Here is a 20,408-nt window from a genome sequence, read left to right as displayed (position 1 = left end):
GATAAAAAGCATTGTTTGGATGCGGATCTTTAAAAAAAAACAAAAAAAAAACACAAGAAAGGCACAGTATGTTTAAGACTTTTATTAATACAAAACAAATTACTTTACAAAAACAATGGTTTAAATCTTTGAAATCCACCATTTCAGACTTTTCATTATAGAATCTGGCAGGGAGAAATCAGCAGCCGTTAATGAATTAAAAAGCAAAAGTAAACGTATTGGGGGAAAAAAAAAACGAAAAAAAAAAACACACACCACAGAGCAACATGTTGATGTTTACACCAGAAGGCTGATTGAATGGGGGAGGGGCCCCTCATTACCATGAACTGGGCATGTAATGTGCCGTGCAGAAACCACTACTAGAGAGAAATTGTATTACACTGCGTTGTGTTATATTCCAGCATCACACACACAATACCTTCTGAAGCAGAGTGATGTGCTCCAGGACACTCTCTGCACTCAGAGTCAGACCCTTAGCAAATAAAATAGAAATGCCTCCTCTATCCCACACTGGTGCACTCTGCTAAACACCAGCTGATGTCATTCTGCATGCAGAAAATAATACACCACTGTAGTGTTCCTGGAATGGGAGAGGGATTCAGGACAACCTGAAAGCAATCCTCACATGGCATTAAATACACAGTCCTGCTTGCTGGTGCAATCCCAACCCCACCCCATCACTGTCACACATTCAATCACAAATGTGGTTTAAAACAACCAATTGACAAAACCGTTGTTCTGATGAATAAATTAATTAAAATGCATTAAGACTTTTAAAACTATCTAGTTGCATACAAATTGTGTGTACTAATATATATATATATATTTATATATATATATATATATATGTAGTATTTTTAAATATGGTTTTCCATCAGTTAAACAGAGATACCTTTCCTTTTATTACCAGGAAAAGGGCAATTCATATTATTATTATTATTATCATTATTGTATTTAACATGCTTTTGCTTTGTTTGCACCAGGATGTGGAAGGTATTTCATTACAAGGAAGTGAAACTACAAGGAAGAACACTTGCTGACATAAACCTCACCTGGGAGTTTTAATCCAACCCCCCTTTTGTTTCACCATCACTGACGTCCTGTATGATCATTTCAGCAAGACCACATGAAGTACAGCCGTGTGGTCCCAGCACGCAAGTCTGCACAGCAACCCGCCCCTCAACTGCCCTCACGCATACACTGGGTGCATGCAGGAGGCTTACATTTCTATATACTTTGAAAATATGCATCATTTCAGCAGTTTATGAATAAAGACAATAGAAATTATATTACATTTCATGTTAATCTACAAGATTTGCAACAGATGAAAACCAATAAATAAAAAGTTGGATGTTATAGTCATGTATGATTTAAGAAACATAGAATATATCAAATATACATATGGGTCAGAATACATTACTATGACAATATTATGTGTCTGGGTTTTGGGCTGGGAATTCAGGAGTGGCTTGGTTCTGCGACTCATACATTACCTGCCCCAAAGCAACTAGAGACATATCATTGTGTAAATATATTCCGACCCATACATTATTCTACATATACATATAGATTTAAAGGATTTCTTTTTTCAGCTCAGAAGTAATTGGATGTAGATGAGTTGCTTCTAAAGTTAAAGGTTTCTTTTCTTGTGATTAGTTGGCACCCTGTGGGATCCACACACACACACCTTGGGTATACAGTATAGTGCTGCAAGCGCCCTTCTCCCCCCCCCCCCCGCTGTCTGGCAGGGGTCAAATATAATACACACGCTCCAATATTAAATGTCCATGTAGATCACATTATTTAAGGAATCTTGTGACACCGAGACCCCCGGCTTGATCCCAACATCAAGCAATCAGGCAATAGGAGAAAATGCATTTATCCAGCAGGCAAAGAAAGAACTGCCTGACTCCCAGAGCAGCTCCACTCAAACCTGCAGATAGAGAATCCGGTTAGAACACATTGCAATGGTGAGGCTCTTTAGTGAAAAAGATCATTACCTACAATATTTAAAACAGCTAGAAGATTACTGAGAGAAATGTGGGTATCCATTTACAAGCGACACACAACTGCAACGCAAGCGTGCACACGTTTTATATAATGCAGTATTTATAAAAATGACATGTTCTGTTTCTGTATTTTAATGAGAACTGTACATTAGACAGATGGGGATATAGCAAAGCCAACAGCAGGCTTAATCTAAATGATACATGTCGACTGTTGTAACTTGGTTTAAAAAATGGATGCAAAAATATGATGAACAATCTGCAACCTGACTTTGCCGTTTCATTAGCTAATTGAAGAGAACGTGCTGGAGAAAACAAATGTGACTGACTGGTGACATCTTGTGGTCACACATGGTGTACACTGATAAACGGCCTACAGATATTTAACCAAGTCACATTTAAAAATAAATAGATAATAGATTATTGGTTTCCCCAATCAGCACTACTCTTGCACTACCTTTAAGAAGTGCCAATTGAGGTACATGAAAGCAGCCATTCAAATGTAGTCAAATCAATAAGAAACATGCAAAACCAGGTTCTGTATACACAAACACATTGAACTACGGGTGGCCTCTATCCAGCTATAAATAGCGAACGATATTTGCTTTGCCATAAGCAATCAGCCAACATTTTGTTAAGCTGGTTTTGCCACAGAGGTTAAGAGGCGCGCTGCCACTCTCAGGCGTCCTAGTGAAGTATCCACTGTACCTGTCGGACTGGCGTTGGGGGAGCCTGCTCCGAGAGTTTGTTGGGCATGTGGTTGGCATATTCAAGAGCGGCATGGGGTGTCGGATTCTCCTCGTCCTCCTCAGGGACCTGCGACAACGGAGGAAGAAGAGTCGTTAATGAGACGTCACTGTTACACAGGTATGTATGCATGTATGACAAATCTATAAGAAGGCTTGCAGCGCCATCATGTGGTGTATATGAAAAATTATTCCATCCATGCAGATATAAAATATAATACAAATAACAAGCTACATAATTTAAAAAAATAAATGTAAAGAAATCCAACACACGTTTCCATTAAGGATATGTGCACTTCCAAAAATCAACCTCAAGAGGGTAGAAACGCATCAGTCACCAGACTCCAACCAATCACTTTCAACAAAATACATATGAGTCAAGCTTGGAAGCTTGTTTTTACAGGTGCAAGTTCACAAAGGCATCCAATCTGGAAGCACAACATTATAGAAATGATACATGATATCTAAATGACATTGTGTATTGAAGCATGAATATATCTTGAGACACAGAATACTGTCTCTATACACAGTGCTTTCCCAATAACTGTTTCTTATGAATTTGAATGTGTGCCTACCTCCCAGTAAACATCATCCTCAAAACAGTTCTCATCTGGGGCATCTCCCCAGATGTTCAGCTTCAGGATAAAACCTTAAATAAATAAATAAATAAATAAATAGAATGAATATACAGTACTGTGCAAAAGTTTTAGGCAGGTGTGAAAAAATGCTGTAAAGTAAGAATGCTTTCAAAAATAGACATGTTAATAGATTATATTTATCAATTAACTAAATGCAAAGTGAGTGAACAGAAGAAAAATCTACATCAAATCAATATTTGGTGTGACCACCCTTTGCCTTCAAAACAGCATCAATTCTTCTAGGTACACTTGCACAAAGTCAGGGATTTTGTAGGCATATAGTCAGGTGTATGATTAAACAATTATACCAAACAGGTGCTAATGATCATCAATTCAATATGTAGGTTGAAACACAATCATTAACTGAAACAGAAACAGCTGTGTAGGAGGAATAAAACTGGGTGAGGAACAGCCAAACTCAGCTAACAAGGTGAGGTTGCTGAAGACAGTTTACTGTCAAAAGTCATACACCATGGCAAGACTGAGCACAGCAACAAGACACAAGGTAGTTATACTGCATCAGCAAGGTCTCTCCCAGGCAGAAATTTCAAGGCAGACAGGGGTTTCCAGATGTGCTGTCCAAGCTCTTTTGAAGAAGCACAAAGAAACAGGCAATGTTGAGGACCGTAGACGCAGTGGTCGGCCAAGGAAACTTACGGCAGCAGATGAAAGACACATCATGCTTACTTCCCTTCGCAATCGGAAGATGTCCAGCAGTGCCATCAGCTCAGAATTGGCAGAAAACAGTGGGACCCTGGTACACCCATCTACTGTCCGGAGAAGTCTGGTCAGAAGTGGCCTTCATGGAAGACTTGCGGCCAAAAAGCCATACCTCCGACGTGGAAACAAGGCCAAGCGACTCAACTATGCATGAAAACACAGGAACTGGGGTGCAGAAAAATGGCAGCAGGTGCTCTGGACTGATTAGTCAAAATTTGAAATATTTGGCTGTAGCAGAAGGCAGTTTGTTTGCCGAAGGTTGGAGAGCAGTACACGAATGAGTGTCTGCAGGCAACAGTGAAGCATGGTGGAGGTTCCTTGCAAGTTTGGGGCTGCATTTCTGCAAATGGAGTTGGGGATTTGGTCAGAATTAATGGTCTCCTCAATGCTGAGAAGTACAGGCAGATACTTATCCATCATGCAATACCATCAGGGAGGCATCTGATTGGCCCCAAATTTATTCTGCAGCATGACAACGACCCCAAACATACAGCGAAAGTCATTAAGAACTATCTTCAGCGTAAAGAAGAACAAGGAGTCCTGGAAGTGATGGTATGGCCCCCACAGAGCCCTGATCTCAACATCATCGAGTCTGTCTGGGATTACATGAAGAGAGAGAAGCAACTGAGGCTGTCTAAATCCACAGAAGAACTGTGGTTAGTTCTCCAAGATGTTTGGGCCAACCTACCTGCCGAGTTCCTTCAAAAACTGTGTGCAAGTGTACCTAGAAGAATTGATGCTGTTTTGAAGGCAAAGGGTGGTCACACCAAATATTGATTTGATGTAGATTTTTCTTCTGTTCACTCACTTTGCATTTTGTTAATTGATAAATATAAACTATTAACATGTCTATTTTTGAAAGCATTCTTACTTTATAGCATTTTTTCACACCTGCCTAAAACTTTTGCACAGTACTATATAAATATTATATATTATATATATATATATATATATATATACACACACACACACACACACACACAGGTGGTGAGGTACAGCACCTGCAATTCCCCATTTACAGCACTTCTCATTTTCAGCCACAAGGTGGCAGTCACATGTCTGAAATCTGTAATCCGTTTACCACAAGATGGCTCACGTGACTCTTCGGTTTCTTAAGAGGGAAGTTCATCAACTTGCAAACGGCTACGTGTATATGGAATGTGGTTGCATAAGTGCAGTCAGACTGGTGGATACAGACGACAGGGATCTTTGTTTTTTGGACTTCACGTGACACTTACCAACTAGTGTGCCTCCAACAATGCCGAAAGCTAACGCCACGCATAACCCAGCGGCCTGGTACCCTCCCTGCACAGAGGGCACCCGGTCAGCAAACTCGCCCTCGAAATCAAACGTTTTTATCAGCCTAGAAAAAGTAAGAAAAAAAGATGCAATAGTCTGTTGACATGGAGCATACAAGTAGTGTCTGATGTGGGACCCAAGAACACGAGATGCTTGAATTAGGATCTGCATGTCCTGCGATAAACAGGAGGCTATCCAATTCTGATCGGCAGTACAAGGACCACACAGCATAGCGACCTGTCAAAGCATGACTGATTCTTTGCACATTTTTATTAAAAGGAAAGCGCAAATCACGTATTATGTAAGAGTTGTAACCATAACCGGCAGTTATGTCCTTGACTCGCCCTGGACTCACCCTTCATGGCCGTAAACCTGCTCGGTAGCAGCGGCCGCCGTGACCGCTCCCACGATGCCCCCGATGACTCCGGGCATGCCGTGCAGGTTGTGTATGCCGCACGTGTCGTGGAGCTTCAGCTTGGACTCCAGTAAAGGCTGGAGAGCGGAGAACAGAGGCGTGAAAAAAAAATCATAAATAAACTGTCTGCACATGAGAGGTGGCATGAAAAACGATACAGAAAGAGCTTGCAAGGCGATTCACAGGTAGTTTGCATGGTTGTTTCTCTTCTGTATTCACGATACTACATTAATTTCGACAGTGTCCGACAATTTAGTATTTATTTATTTATTTATTTATTTATTTATTTATTTATTTAATGTATTTATTTATTTTTAAACTTGCTCATGTTGAATGAGGGGGGGTCACTATTTCATCTTCTGGGGGCTTGCCATTATCAAGGACATCCCTGTGCTAATATGTACATGTACCGTACTCTTGAAATCAGGTGGCACTCACTGTGAGGTAAGCGTATCCACACGTGGAGACGATTCCACAGATAAACCCGACGATGAGGGACCCGTATGTTGAAATCATCATCTCTGACGCAGTTCCCGCGGCAACGCCACCCGCTAGAGTGGCATTCTGAATGTGCACCTGACCAAAAAAAAAAAAAATTATGTGAATCTGAACAAAATTATCCTTATGCTGTCATCTTAGTAGCTGCCGTTATAATTGACTGTGTCATTATATTTGGGATCGAAACTCCGTAGAGTTTGTGTGCTTTTTGGGTAGAGATATTTGAGATAAACACAATACAATTAATAAAACACACACAATAAATGTCGTGTAGTTCTTCCCAGCAATGCACAAGAGTTAGTAATTTTGAATACTGCCGGGCTAGGTACCATGTCGATCTTGCCCTTTCCGTGTACGAGGCTGGAGGCCGCTACGGTCGTGAGGACACAAGAAGCCAAGGTCAGGTACGTGTTTAAGGCGGCGCGGTGCTGCCCGTCTCCGTGGTCCGCGATAGCAGAGTTGAAACTAGGCCAGAACATCCAGAGGAAGAGAGTGCCTGATGGAGAAAACATACAATTATGAGGCACGACTTCAACAAGCTAGCGTATTCTATTACTAGTTAGTTAAAAAAAAAGAATTAATACAAGTGGACGTTCTGAGAATCGATTAGAATATTAAAAACATACAGTAACACTTAACAGTGGTTTGAATCACTTCCTCAAATAAGGAATATAAATACATTATATATATATATATATATATATATATATATATATATATATATATATATATATATATATGCCCCAAAAAACAAAGTAGCTATACATGGTCAAATAGACAACTAGTTAATAAGTACATCTGATTATTTATATAGCACCTTTCATACACCTCAAAGCACTTTACAAGTCAATAAAACCAGCCATAAACTAGAACCTCAATGTAGCAGAGAAAGAGAAGAAAGAACACATTTAAAAATTGGTACAAAATGCTAGTCTAAATGCTAGTCTTTGTTACAGCATTGTAACAAAGTTACCAAAGTTCAAAACTTGAAGGTTACTACCCCCCGAATCAGAAACGTGTTTATAAAACACATCAGACTGGAACAAAATTGTTTGTTTTTCCTAGTGTTTATAACTTCAAGGTGTGTTTGAGAAACATTTCATTTGAAAATGTGTGTGTTTCTCCTGATGGAGCTGCAGTGTACAGTAAACCTCCATGAAGATCACCTTACTCGCATAGGAGTTCACAAGCGGGTTAATTCAAACACGACTCTTCAGGAAACGCTGACGTCTTCAAGTGTATGAGAAGAGGGCAGGACAGTTACTGGAAGGAGGCCAAGAAACCACACAGGAGACACCCTTCAAAAATGGAGTGAATTCTGCAATGGAATGCCAGTCGTACATTGAAAAGCTCTCCCTGCAAGGACTCACCAATCATAGCAAATACATCGGAGTGATAGACCGAGCCCTGCTTGCTTTTATCCAGACTCGGTCTATGAAGAACACGAGCGATAGCCAGACCATAGTAGGCTCCAAACGTGTGGATAACCATGGAGCCGCCAGCATCCCGAACCTGAGAAATACCGAAAGGAGTTGTATTATTGTCTGTGTGAAGGTTTTAACTGTTATAAAAGAAAAACAAGGGAGCATTTTTTATAACCAGAAATTGTCATCCATTCAATTCTAAATAGGTTTTTCCTATTGATCACAGTACTACATATCCTGCAGCAGATTTTTTTAAAAAACAAAATTGCAACATTCCTCTTAAAAAGGGAATACAAAATACTGATAATGAAATATAAAATGGTTTTGTCCTTATGTCCGAATGCTGGAACAACAACAATTTCTCAGTTCACTTCTCTGGATTCAGTATTTTGTAGTCTAGTTACTGTACTAAGTTCTTGATAGCAGTAAGAGTAAAAGACTCACGTGAAGCACAGTAAGGATGATGTACTCTTCAATGGCAAAGAGAGTCACTCCAAACAGAGTCATAACCATCAGCTGCACTGGGCTGACTTTACCCAGGACTCCACCATAGGCAATCAGACAGGAAGCCACACAGAAATCAGCATTGATCATGCTGGGGAGAGCAAGGCAAAATATAAAATACATGAAAATCAATATTATAATAATAATAATAATAATGTTTAACTTGTGTAGCCCCTTTCATAAACAAGCATCTGCCCATACAGAAATCAGTTCACTCAGTACACAAATATACAGCTACAAGAACTACCCTGTAGTTAGGTACACAGACGATCCCAAAAAACAAATCCAGTTTTGCTAATTCATGCCAGATCTATAGGGTCTGGCCAGTAGGCTCAACTCTTGTCATACACATGAAGAAAGCCCTGTGTGCTCAACTAACTTTTCAATTCCTATCTTGATCTTGCCGTCAGCCCAGTCCAGAGAATGGAACCATCCCTGCATCAGCAGAGCCCACTGGATCCCGAAGGCAGCGATCAGGAAGTTGAAACCCACGGCACCAAAGCTGTAGCGTTGCAGAAAGGTCATGAGAAACCCGAAACCCACAAATACCATCACGTGGACATCCTGGAAACCTGTGGACCGACAGAGACAGAGACAGGGAGAGAAAGTCACTTACTGCAGTGCTGGCAAGGGAGTTTAGCATCATCCAATTTCAGAGAAAATACCAACAAAGAGGGTTTACAGCATGCAGCATATCATTTAAAAAACACTTCATAATAAGATATACAGTAATGGATAAAAGAAAACTAGAATTAGGCAAATGTGCCCCTTGTATTGCAGTTATCATATTGGTGGTTGTACTTGGCTCCATTACACTTCTGCCTCAAGGCTCATAGTCTGATTGCTATCTGATCTCACTGCACAGCAGGGTGACAGCACAGCAAAGACCGTCCAAACAGGAGCCAAGGAACTACCAATTATCAGACTATACATCAGCAAGTCAGACTTCCCAGGCATTTGCAGTGGTAGTGGTTATGTTTCCCCCCTGGGTGGCATTCAGTAAGTGGCTTTTGATTAAATGGTTAAACACGGAGGTGGAAGCATGTGCTGTGGGTGCTTGGGGCACAGAGCAGAACTTCAGCAGGGCTGAACGCAGGAGAGCATTGACGGACAGAGTTGAAGTGGTTTGTCAGGTCTTGAAATATTAAGCAAAAACTATATATCTGGGGGATATCTCAACAGGTCAGTGTCAACTTAAAGCAAGGAGCTGCTGTAAATCCAAAGGAGGTCAAGCTAACTTAACACCGATAGACTGAATAGGTGCCAGTACTAACAAGACTTCTCTTTACTAAGAGTTCACAAACTCTTTATCAAGTATTTAAGACCTAAACAATTGATTAGCTAAAATCTGTGTCAATACCTATGGTGTTTGTATTGATATTCAAGATGGTAACTTGACATTAGGTTCAACCCAGACAGATTTCTGTCTGAATTTCAAGTAGGCAAGTTTTATGTAAGTCTGTAAATAGTTTAGTAACCCTATAAAACTGGGCGTTGCCCCGATACTAACAGTGCACACCCAGAGTTAAAAGATTTGAATTATTTCAAGACCAGCACCATTTCAAAGTTTTTAAATATAAAAGCATCCTGCTGTTCAGTGGTCCAATTGTATTTGTGGGTCCTACTGTATGTGTCAAATCATCAAGTGTGAGTGCTGTCACAGTCAGCAGTGTGCGGATATGTTGGAGGAGTGTTTATGCATGGGAATACGGAGGTCTGTGCATTAAAGGTGCAATTAGACCCTGCTGGAGTTCTGCACCACTGCATTTACAGCTTTGCTATAGCCAATTGGTTCCCTGCATAAAAACAGGCTCCTGTGCATGGCACCTGTACATTTACTTTGATTACTTTAATCAAATTGACTTGGGACAGTTTTGTTATGAAATGGGGTTGCAATTTACTTTCATGACATTTACATGCCAGCATGATTGTGTTTGTGTTCAAAACACTGGGCACTTGCTGTCAACTCATTATCAGGAAACCCTTTATTATGAATACACTTTATTCTAGTAACTGTCAACAGCCAGTACGTGCCAGTGCTCTGTGCTGTACTGTCAGGTTTAGAAGGAGAAATAAATAAATACATACTTTATTATAAAAATAACATTTGTCAATTAGATATGAATGAGAAGTCAGACACATTTGAATCTTTTAAAACACCAGTTCACCATAAAATTTCACAATTACTGTGCAAAACAAAGCTTTAAAAAAAAAAAAAAAACACATTGCAATTATTTTTTTCTTCTACTGAATAGAACAGAGTGGAGCCGTTCACTTACTTGGATATCTAAAATAAAAGTCGTTTTCAAGGTTGCTGGATATGTTCTTCTCCTTTCTGGTCTCTGTCCAGTGGGAATCGACCTCCTCGTTGTAGCGGATGAACACTCCGAAGAGGATGATCATCGCGATCTCCCAGACGAAGCACACCATGGGCAGGCTGAGCCGCACGCTGCTGTTCTTCTGTCCACCCCAGATTTTCACCATGGTGACAAGCACAAAAAAATCCTCTCAACAAGGCAGGAGAAAAATCTTTGGTGTGATGCTCTTCTCTCGATCTTGCTTTTTTATACAAGGCCAGGAGGTGTGTCACCAACTTCTGCCTACCTTTTGTCAGTCAACTGGCACACCTCTCTTTACCCAGCCCTAAAGAGTTGGCCTCCAAGCATCTGCAAATGGCACCGTGATTGTCTAGGTATTACACACCTCATACTAGCCATACTGGATGTGACGGCAAGGTGCATGTTAAGCACCACCCCTGCCTTTCTTTTTCTAGATGCATTGGATTCACCTGTGAATGCTCTCCGAGACAGCTGCTGCCAGGTGATTGTCACTCACCAAATGAAGCACGAATTGAAACTGCACTGAATTAAATACATTGGCTTAATGTTTGCAGTTCAATTCATTGAGAAACTCGTTTGGTTAATTAATGTGGGGCTCTTAAAGCTTAACAAGCAGGGAAGGCATTTCACCACAGACCTCTCTGGACCCAGTAAGTTACAGATTTTTTTTTTTTTTTTGGATGAAGCTAATAAACCAATTTAGTGAATGTTGCCTTGAAATGTAGGACTATTTGCTGTGCTTGTAAAGAAAGACCAAACCTTCATGGGAAACCCGTTTCATTTTATATTAAAAATGCACCGTAATTATTTCACAGTTGATGGCACCAGACTTGGTTAAACGGGGCCACCATGTAGATCACTTGAATAAGCCCAGCTCATACACAGCAGTTTTACAGATTTCTACTCTTTGATAAGGATACAAAACAGAAAGAAAAAGGGCTGCAGCCCTTGGTACTCTGCAACATGGGTGTGGGTGGCAGGTAAAATAAAATCAAACTTGTTCAGCTGCTAAGTCAATGCTAGTTACAGTACTTGCTTTGCCGAAGAATGATTTATTAATAAAGGCACAGGTCTTAGAGGTTTGTTGCCAGGGCATCCCTGGTTGTGATAAGTGCTCCAATCAGCTGTTACAAAGGGATTGTTTGAATTGAGATTTGTTTCAGCCTTGGTGTTTTACCAGTAATTGCACTCACAACAAGACCAACAGGTTCTCAAGGAGCACTATGGGCATTCTATAAACTCATGCAAAACATTCCAACACACCCTCCTTAAACTTTCCTCTGATACCGAACAGTTCCATCAACACCAGGGGAAATGGCACATGCAGGGTTTTGAAGGGCTCATTTCAGTAACTTCAGGGTCCTGATATTTGCATCTAGTGGACTAAATCATCAGAGTTTCTGCTATTGCCCTCAAGGCAGGTGTGAAAGCTCTGACAGAAGTCTCCTGAACAGATTAGGAGACTCAATTAAGGATTGCATATCAGTCAATTATGCACATCTCAGACTAAACAAATCAGAACAAATGTGTATATTTTTCATAAGATACAAAATACTATGGGCATAATTGACTGATATGCAATCCTTAATTGTCCTCCTAATCTGTTCAGGAGACTTCTGTCAGAGCTTTCACACCTGCCTTGAGGGCAATAGCAGAAACTAGATGCAAATATCAGGACCCTGAAGTTACTGAAATGAGCCCTTCAAAACCCTGCATGTGCCATTTCCCCTGGTGTTGATGGAACTGTATGGTATCAGAGGAAAGTTTAAGGAGGGTGTGTTGGAATGTTTTGCATGAGTTGCATTTGCAGTGCTATGCATTTCCCAGTCCACCTGGACTTACTTCACAACACAGAGCATGGTCTACATGTCAAATGCCATGGCGAATCCACCAGTCTGAATGGATCTCTCTCTTCATTGACCCCCTACAGACTGCATTTCTAGATGGTGAGGTCCAAGCTGTACTCTCGCAGTGCATGTAGTGTATGGTGATAGATTTAATAGCTTGCTTTAATGAAAAAAATGAACGACAATAAAGTGCTTTCTCAGTGTCTTACCATTCAGTTTGCTTCACTGAGCAAGTCTCGTCCCGGGGGTGTGTTCTGAACTGCAGTCTTCACTCGGCCGGCTAATTGATCTTAAACAAGCACAGCGGCTCCATTTCCTCATCAACTGAGGCAGTCACCTGCAAGCACCTGTCTGTCTTTAATCAATATACTGAATTATCACTGAAAAAAAACAAAAACCCAGCAGCCACTAACAGATGAGGAAGTTAACTGTTAACATGACATCCAGCTCCAGACTAGCGTGGCTTTAATGACACAACAAACAGAATGCATATCGCACTTGAGACTGAATTCACCATGAAGCATGTTTTGTAAGACACCATCCCTAAGGTTTCATCTTCAGAACCACTTTCACTGCTCCCCTTATCATCATGCCGCTAAACTTTTACTTTTAAAGCACAGTTTCATCACTTTGAAAAGTCTATGAAGGAACCACACCACCGAGTATCCTCCTCCTCCTCCTCCTCCTCCTCCTGCTGCTCCAGGACAGAAAAAAAGGCAATTTCACATCAGAGCTCTACTTAACACATGCTGTGCTAATCTGCGTTACTTCAAATGTGAGACAGGTGATTGCAGCAGTTATGTTTCCTTAAAGGAACGCTGCCCAGCTCAAATACTTGCAGGCCAACACGGAGGAGAGGGCTGCTATATATATATTGTGCCTCCAGAGCACAGAAACGAGAAGCTGAACTGAGCCATGCAAAATGAGGCAGTGAAAGAATACTGATTTAGGGTGAGAAAATGGATTTCAAAAGCTTAGTTACAACACTGTTTGTTAAATTGGGTACCCTGGCTGTAACGCTCTGTATAGGTGGTGTATTGCATGATCCGTTATTATTATTTGAAATGGGGATGGGTACAGTGACTTATCTGTGAAACAGAGCAAGGTGGGTTTAAGAGCTTGTTTATGCTGAAGCTTGTTTGCTCTTTGTGGAAATGCTTAACCACGCTTCATTATGCAGGATCCAGCAAGCATTTCCTTTGTGGTTTCCTTCAAATCACAGACAGCCAAGCTGATCCCACCCCACTTCCTGAACAATGACCCACTTCTCCCATAACTGTTAAACACATAATAGTGCTACATTTAGAAATAGTCAAAGAAATATCACTTATTTTAGTATTTATAATGACCCAATTCTGCTCATTTCAGAAATAATTCATTCAGCATTCTTTTTGTTTTGCATTCAAACTGGATGCCTTCTGCTTGTATGCAATTAACTAGCTGATGTGTGATAGAAGTTACATAGGCTTAGAACAACTGCCTATATAAGGGAAAGATAGAAAAAGGAGCTGGGAGCTTCTTTGCGATTGCTTGCAAGGTCTGTGTTACGCTGTTGAATGCTCCAGTTTGCAAACTTAATAAAGCTTTGATTACTTGATTACTCCAATTCGTCAATGCTCTACTGAGTCTCTGTTCCAGGGTCATCGAACATAAAGAAGTAAACTACTACCAAGCTTAGGTTCAAAGAAGTGAAACTTCCACGACAGTTGGCGCTGCGAGCAGGGTGCTGAACTACGCCCGTCAATTGCCCCGAGAAACGGAGTCAACTGTCGACAGGACCTTAAAAACTATGCACACAATTTTGTCAAGTGACATGCAGCGAAATGGCTATCAAATCCTGTTCACAGATTAAATGTCTTATTTCACACTGCATGACTAATAGGTACAAATCTAGCATTGATATATTCCTGTTGAACAATAAGCATCTAATGTAGTTTGACACACCTGCCACTCAGACTTAAGCAGATTAAAAACCAGTCTGGAAAGAGAGAGACGAGTGAACATCAGAAATGACTGGGCTTGCCATTGCCTGCACCATTTTTTTGTCTTTCTTGGGATGTAACAAAAACTGTTGTCACCAACTTAGGATAAGTGGGGCAGACCTGGGATCGACTTCACTTGGTGCTGTTTATTTGAACTTTCAGTTTGAAAATGTGCTACTAAAGATACAGTTTTATGGGATTCTCAAATTATTTCTTTTTTTTTTTTCCAAACCATGGTTTAGAAAAAAACGGTGGATTCTGAGCGTCGGCATACCAGTGTCGAGGGGTATAGTTCAGTAGTTTGTCCTGGTAGAGGCTACAGCAGTGGTGGGCAACTCCGGTCCTTGAGGGCCGATGTCCCTCCTGGTTTTTGTGCCAACTGTACCCTAAATTACCTAATTGGACCAAGTACTGCAGCTGAGCCAGTGAGATGAGAAGCATGTGATGGGGATCAGTATTGTGACCTGCTTTTTTCCATTGAACATCTGGGATGAAAATAAGACTCCTATTGCATAGCACTTTCACCCATTCCAGGTTTTACTACGAGCTTGATTAGCAACAGTGTATAGGTAACAAGCTCAGATGTGTGTGATTAAACTTGTAGTAAAACAAGGAACTGATCAAACTGCTGTGCAACAGGAGTCTTATTTCCATCCCTGAACATGATTTTTGACTGTTACTGTAATGCTAGAGAGCAGGGATATTCAGTAGGAAGATTTGTGTGAGAAATTCGAAGTTAATAAAGCTTTGTGTTTTGTGTTTGTTTTTTTATATATTTTTAACAAAAGTAAAAATTAAAAGGTATATTTCACACGGTTCTTACTTTGCAGCACAGAATTCCACACTGCTTATAAAAGGCGGGTGGCACTATATTTCAGTAATGTGCAGAAGACTTTGTGATATAGGACACCCTTTTCATCCAGAAACAAGGACGCTCTCCTGGAACAATTCCTGCCTGTTTATGGAAAGAAAGGGGGTATGTAAGAGAAACCACGATAAAGCATGAATCAAACGGCAGCCAGTATGAAACACAAAACTGGTTTGCTTCAGGTTATCTCTGGTTCTAGGCAGCTTTAACACCCGATGCAGGTGGTGTGGTGTGACTTTGTTGGGTTTCAAGGAGCTTGGGAAAAAAAACGTTTAGAAAGCAAAACCAGTTCCTTAAACAATAGTAGCTCTCAGAATGAGCAGTCATGGTCTCCTGCCTTCCCCAGTTCTGCTCTGTGCTGCTCGTGTCCTTCACATTGTCTCTCCAGTCTGCAGGACCGCTCCCAGCACACTCCACCCACTCCTTTATCTTGTCTGGTAGAGTACAGTTACAAAACAAGCTGGGAGTTTACTCTCAGTTCAAGCATCATGTGGCATCTTCATCCTTGAATTTCAACTAGGTCACTGGTGTCAAATGTAGTTTGATTTTACAGTAAGTTCATTTTAAGAATTCAAACAATATAATAATAACTGTTCGAAGTCCAAATGACAGGTGTATGTTTTTTGCAGTTACTGTTCTGAGTTCTGTTGACCCATGTGGTCAAGCTGTGACCATTCAACACTTTGTTCTCCATTCAAACTCGATCAATGTGGCATGGCTGATGTTGTTCTATTGAGATGGCAAGCTGATGTCAAAATTTGAATGTGCTCTTATTGATCCACGATAGGAAGCAGGAAGGAGTGTATACGTTTTCCTTTCAGGGTGATACTCTCTGTGATTAGCGCCCTGTCTGACAGCTTGAGGTTACAGTTTGGCTCTGTATCCTAAAATCCAATGCCAGCTAATAGACGAACCCGTTAGATAATAGTTTAAGTGCTAACCTCAACTTAGATGGCTTGGTTTATTAGGGTAGCAGCCAACTTCTGTACAGTCCTTGACAAATGAGACGTCTAAATGAACCCAAAGAGCAGTTCAGGTTACAATGCTGATTCAGAAAGGGTGTGGCCTCCAATCATAATTTAAAAAAGAACACTAATAACATTGGCGCGTGGAAGGAGACTTTTAACTTTTTATTTTTTTACATCAACATAAAACATCAACGCAATAACACACAGCAGGGTGTTCAAATGTGTGCAAGGCCAAGTGCCATTTAACTGCCCTTGCCTGCCGAGTTTGGACCCTGGAGTGTGTCACTGCACCCTCCGCCCTGCACCGCCCCTCCCAAAGTGAATCAGTCAAGTGGTTCAAAATGTTTTTCAAAAACATTTTAGTTAAATTCAAGATAAAATAACCAAAACGTTTATGTTAATTAAAAGGGTTACATGTTTATCTAACAGATTACAGCCTTGCAGTTTCCCATAGCAAAGTGTAATAAAGCACAGTAAAAGCATGGTGAAATTCAGAGAGGTATAGTAAAGCATATTAAAAGACATAGCAAACCATGATCAACTATAGTGAATGCACAGTGTGTCCATGGGGAAAGCATGAGGAAACTGAAAACTGCACATTTTCTGCAATACTGTTGGGTAAGGGTGGTTTCAGTATTCTCAGTATTATTAAATAAACATGCCATATATATGAACTGCGTCATCTGAATAGGATTGTGTGCATTCAGGATTTCAGTATTCTGTATTATAATGCGTTCTTTGTTCAGGTAAACAACTTGCTTTGCCTTTCTCTGTGCAGGTGGGTTACCTCTGTGAACACAAGCCTGAGGCTAACAGTCCAAATACATGTGTGATGTATATACTTCGAATAACAATAATGCAACAGACCACTCCCCATACTGAATTACTAACATTATTCAACAGACAGCAATTGAAAAGGTTTGATTCATTAAACCTGCACACAGATGCCAAAACCATGGGCTATCTATTACAGTTGTTTGTTTTGTAACTTTTGAAAAGACACTATTAGGATATCGACACTATAATTAGAATGCAACCCTAGAGCTGAGAAATTCAATGACATACCGTACATATCTCATACAGCATTTCTGTGTAGGAGAGAATTTGCTTTCTTTGCTGCAGTCATTATTTGTTCCAACACGTTTGTCTGAAAGATGCACGGAGCTCCTCCAAGGGTGAAGAAGGGGAGATGTACAGGTCCAAAAACTCACTTGATTTTTAACCTGACAAATTAGGCAAATTGCACGTGTTAGTGGGGTTTCCCTCCTCTCAAATTCGTTTGTGAACTGATTTCAGATTCAATATGTTAGTGGGACACTAACTTTATATCTTTGTAATAAACACAAAGACTCTCTCTCTCTCTCTCTCTCTCTCTCTCTCTCTCTCTCTCTCTCTCTCTCTCCATGTACTCTGCATCTGTACCCCCTTGCAGATGGGTTCACCTTGTCCCTCACAATCACTCCCATTGTAGACACCTGTCAAATCATTTAAGCAATTAGGCCATTTAAGCTGCTCACGAAACTCAAGGTTTTCTGTGCAATGGAGTTCTCTGTCTGACCCCTATAGAAGAAGGAAGGTGAACTTTCTCTGCATTCTCACGCTTACATAGTAGCCCTGACTGACTTTATTACAGTAGCCTAAATGTTTCCTAAAAGTTCCACCTCCTATAGTTAATTGCAGTTATTTATTCAGTATAAAATAAAAAGCATTTCAAATGTTAAAGATTCAGAAATAACACAAATAACTCAAATAAAAACCGCCCCTGCTCTGTAACAAAGACACCTGTCTGTTAGCTTTGAGTCACATGCTAAACCTTTTTTTTTTTTAATCCAACCTGTGGTTTTCTAAAGAATGTTCACTGAAAAACATGTGCGTTGACGTATCATGATCTGTAGAAAAAAGCAAATACCTCTAAAGAAAACTCCCCCCTTAGCCCCTCCCACAGAAGAGCTCTCAAAGGTCTGGAGGTGGAGGTGTGTGATCTCTGCCAATCAGAGAGGAATCTGTGGAGGCGTGTGAGGTTGAAAGGTCAGTTCTGATACAATCACAGTGTCTAAACATCTGAGTCATGAACAATGTTTTTTTTTAAGTTGCATTCAAGACATAATTGAAAGGTTTTGCTGTTGCTTAACAAAAGCAGTTCTTGGAAATGTATCTAACTCACCCCACTGGTCTAGTACGACTATAAGTCGCCCTGGATAAGGGCGTCTGCTAAGAAATACATAATAATAAAATAATAATAGTACCTCTGCATAAGTACCTTTGCTCATGGCACACTAAATGACAGTACAAGGAACATAATCTTTAGGGGCTAAAGCAACCCTTGATGTTCCCTACCAAAATAAAACCTCTGTTTCAAACACTACAGCCTCCTGGGAGGAAAGCTGCTAGTTTTATTTATTCCTAGAGGCTCAGCATGTTGAGCAAATGGGTCCAAGAAACAATATCTAGGGCTAAGTGATATAAATCAACCCTCCTCCCACTCCAAACATGTTTGATTGCCTCTCCTTCGGTCACTGTTCTGTCTTGCATCCTCCGCACAATCCCATCAATCCTTCTTTGAAAGCTGCAGGTAACCCTGGAGACAAATAGATTGGGGCTTACTTGAGATACCTCCTGAAATCTCGCACTTGGGGAGGGATGTATTTTAACGCATAGGGTTACCATATGACTCCATGTACACTGGGACAATTTGGGACACATTTTAACTCACACCCCAATGCATTCTGGTAAGTGTAGTCCTGCTGTGAAAGGTACCTGAGACAGGAAAACTGTACCAGAGTGCATTGCAATATGCTGTGATGTTCCCACATTGGTGCAAATAGGCAGATATGCCTGTTGCTAGGAAACCAGGATTGACCAAGGAACCATGCTCTTAGATAACCTTGCATTCTTAAAGAGCTGGGAACCGGTGCAAAAATAGGGAAGGTTGTCTTTGTTTTATCTGTTAGTCTGAGTTTATGGTACCACTTTCAAACAGTGGCTAAGAATTCATAATGAATTCTGATTGAATCCCACAGGAATAACAGCTGAATATCTTCCACTTCCTTCCTTCCTCTCATAATGTGAATACTAAATCTACTGTGTTTATCGTTTAACATGCCTGACAAATTGTTCCCAATGACTGGGTTTTAGTTAGGTAATGTCTTGCCAGTTTTATCACTGACATCAATGAAATCGTGTGCAGCCGCATGATTCCAGTCTTATAAGCTGGATTTAAGGTGAGGCAACCTTGAGGGTTCTTATGCAAGTTATGCAAGTTTCTTATGAAACTTACACAAGTTTCTTATGTGTCAGGTGAGAGGATGAGCCAGTCTGGCAGAGTTGTCTTTCCACAATCAGACCCGTGGCTCTGGAACAGGCCACTGGCAACATTTTAAAATAATTCATAACTTAATATAATTGATGTGAAATCTAAAATACATTCACCATACATAAATATACATATAGCATTGCTTGTGTTACTGTTCTGTGAAGCATTGTTAATTGCTGTCTACACCTTTAACTCTTTCATGCATGAAATATTGAAAATAGCTGGGAAATAAAAGCAGTTTTGGGTACATAATAAATATATTTTTTTATTGAAAATGGTTTCCCTTTTTTTTCCTTTGCTTTATATTGGGGAAAAGCATGGTAAAGGAAAAGCAGACATAGTAAATATGGTAAAGACTGATACAAAAAAAGGTTAACTACCAGACAGCAGCTAGGGTGACCACCCTTCCTTAATTGGGCGGGACAGTCCCAAAATGTAAAGATCAAGTCCCGGTCCCAGGCTTAATTCCTCTGGGACGGCATTTGTCCCGAATTCCTAGACACAGTGCAATCTTACAGTTTAGCGCCATGGTCAAACCGTAGCATATCTGTATATCTGCAATGCAAAATAATGCGGCAGTAAAAAAAAAGTTGTTTTTTTTTAAATATATAAATATACCCCATAAGCATAAGAAATGGCAGGTGTCCCATTTTTGCATTTTGAAAAGGTGATCACCCTACCTGCAGCACTCCTGGACCAGAGCTGACCACTCCTGATTTAATTGAACAAATTAACTGCTAAACTGATCAACAGCTTGCATGCTTCAGAAATGGATGATTTAAGGGTCACCCCTGGGATAGTGCTGACAGCACAGGAAAGCAGGGTTAACTGCATAGGGTCT

The 20,408-nt window shown here is 40.5% G+C and overlaps 1 protein-coding gene across 2 annotated transcripts; it reads right to left on the bottom strand.

Annotated features, from left to right (window-relative positions):
• Positions 1-67: 67 nt before the first annotated feature.
• On the bottom strand, positions 68-13,142 carry LOC117429934 (ammonium transporter Rh type C 1-like). 2 transcript variants are annotated; one of them, XM_058995417.1, is made up of 12 exons: positions 12,646-13,142; positions 10,530-10,710; positions 8,630-8,822; positions 8,191-8,341; positions 7,693-7,834; positions 6,652-6,818; positions 6,263-6,400; positions 5,765-5,901; positions 5,349-5,473; positions 3,328-3,401; positions 2,715-2,822; positions 68-1,933 (listed from the first exon to the last, which is right to left on the bottom strand). In XM_058995417.1, the coding sequence occupies exons 1-12, from the start codon at positions 12,646-12,648 to the stop codon at positions 1,928-1,930; spliced, it is 1,425 nt and encodes a 474-aa protein (XP_058851400.1). In that variant the 5' UTR covers positions 12,649-13,142; the 3' UTR covers positions 68-1,927. The 2 variants fall into 2 exon arrangements, with proteins under 2 accessions (XP_058851400.1, XP_034763399.2); XM_034907508.2 differs by lacking the exon at positions 12,646-13,142 and having other exon boundaries at positions 10,530-10,966.
• Between the last annotated feature and the right edge of the window lie 7,266 nt (positions 13,143-20,408).

The sequence above is a fragment of the Acipenser ruthenus genome, chromosome 21 (assembly GCF_902713425.1).
Source record: "Acipenser ruthenus chromosome 21, fAciRut3.2 maternal haplotype, whole genome shotgun sequence".
In the NCBI taxonomy this organism is placed as follows: Eukaryota; Metazoa; Chordata; class Actinopteri; order Acipenseriformes; family Acipenseridae; genus Acipenser; species Acipenser ruthenus.
Note: the sequence above shows the minus strand (reverse complement) of the source record. Positions and strands in the feature narration are given on the sequence as shown.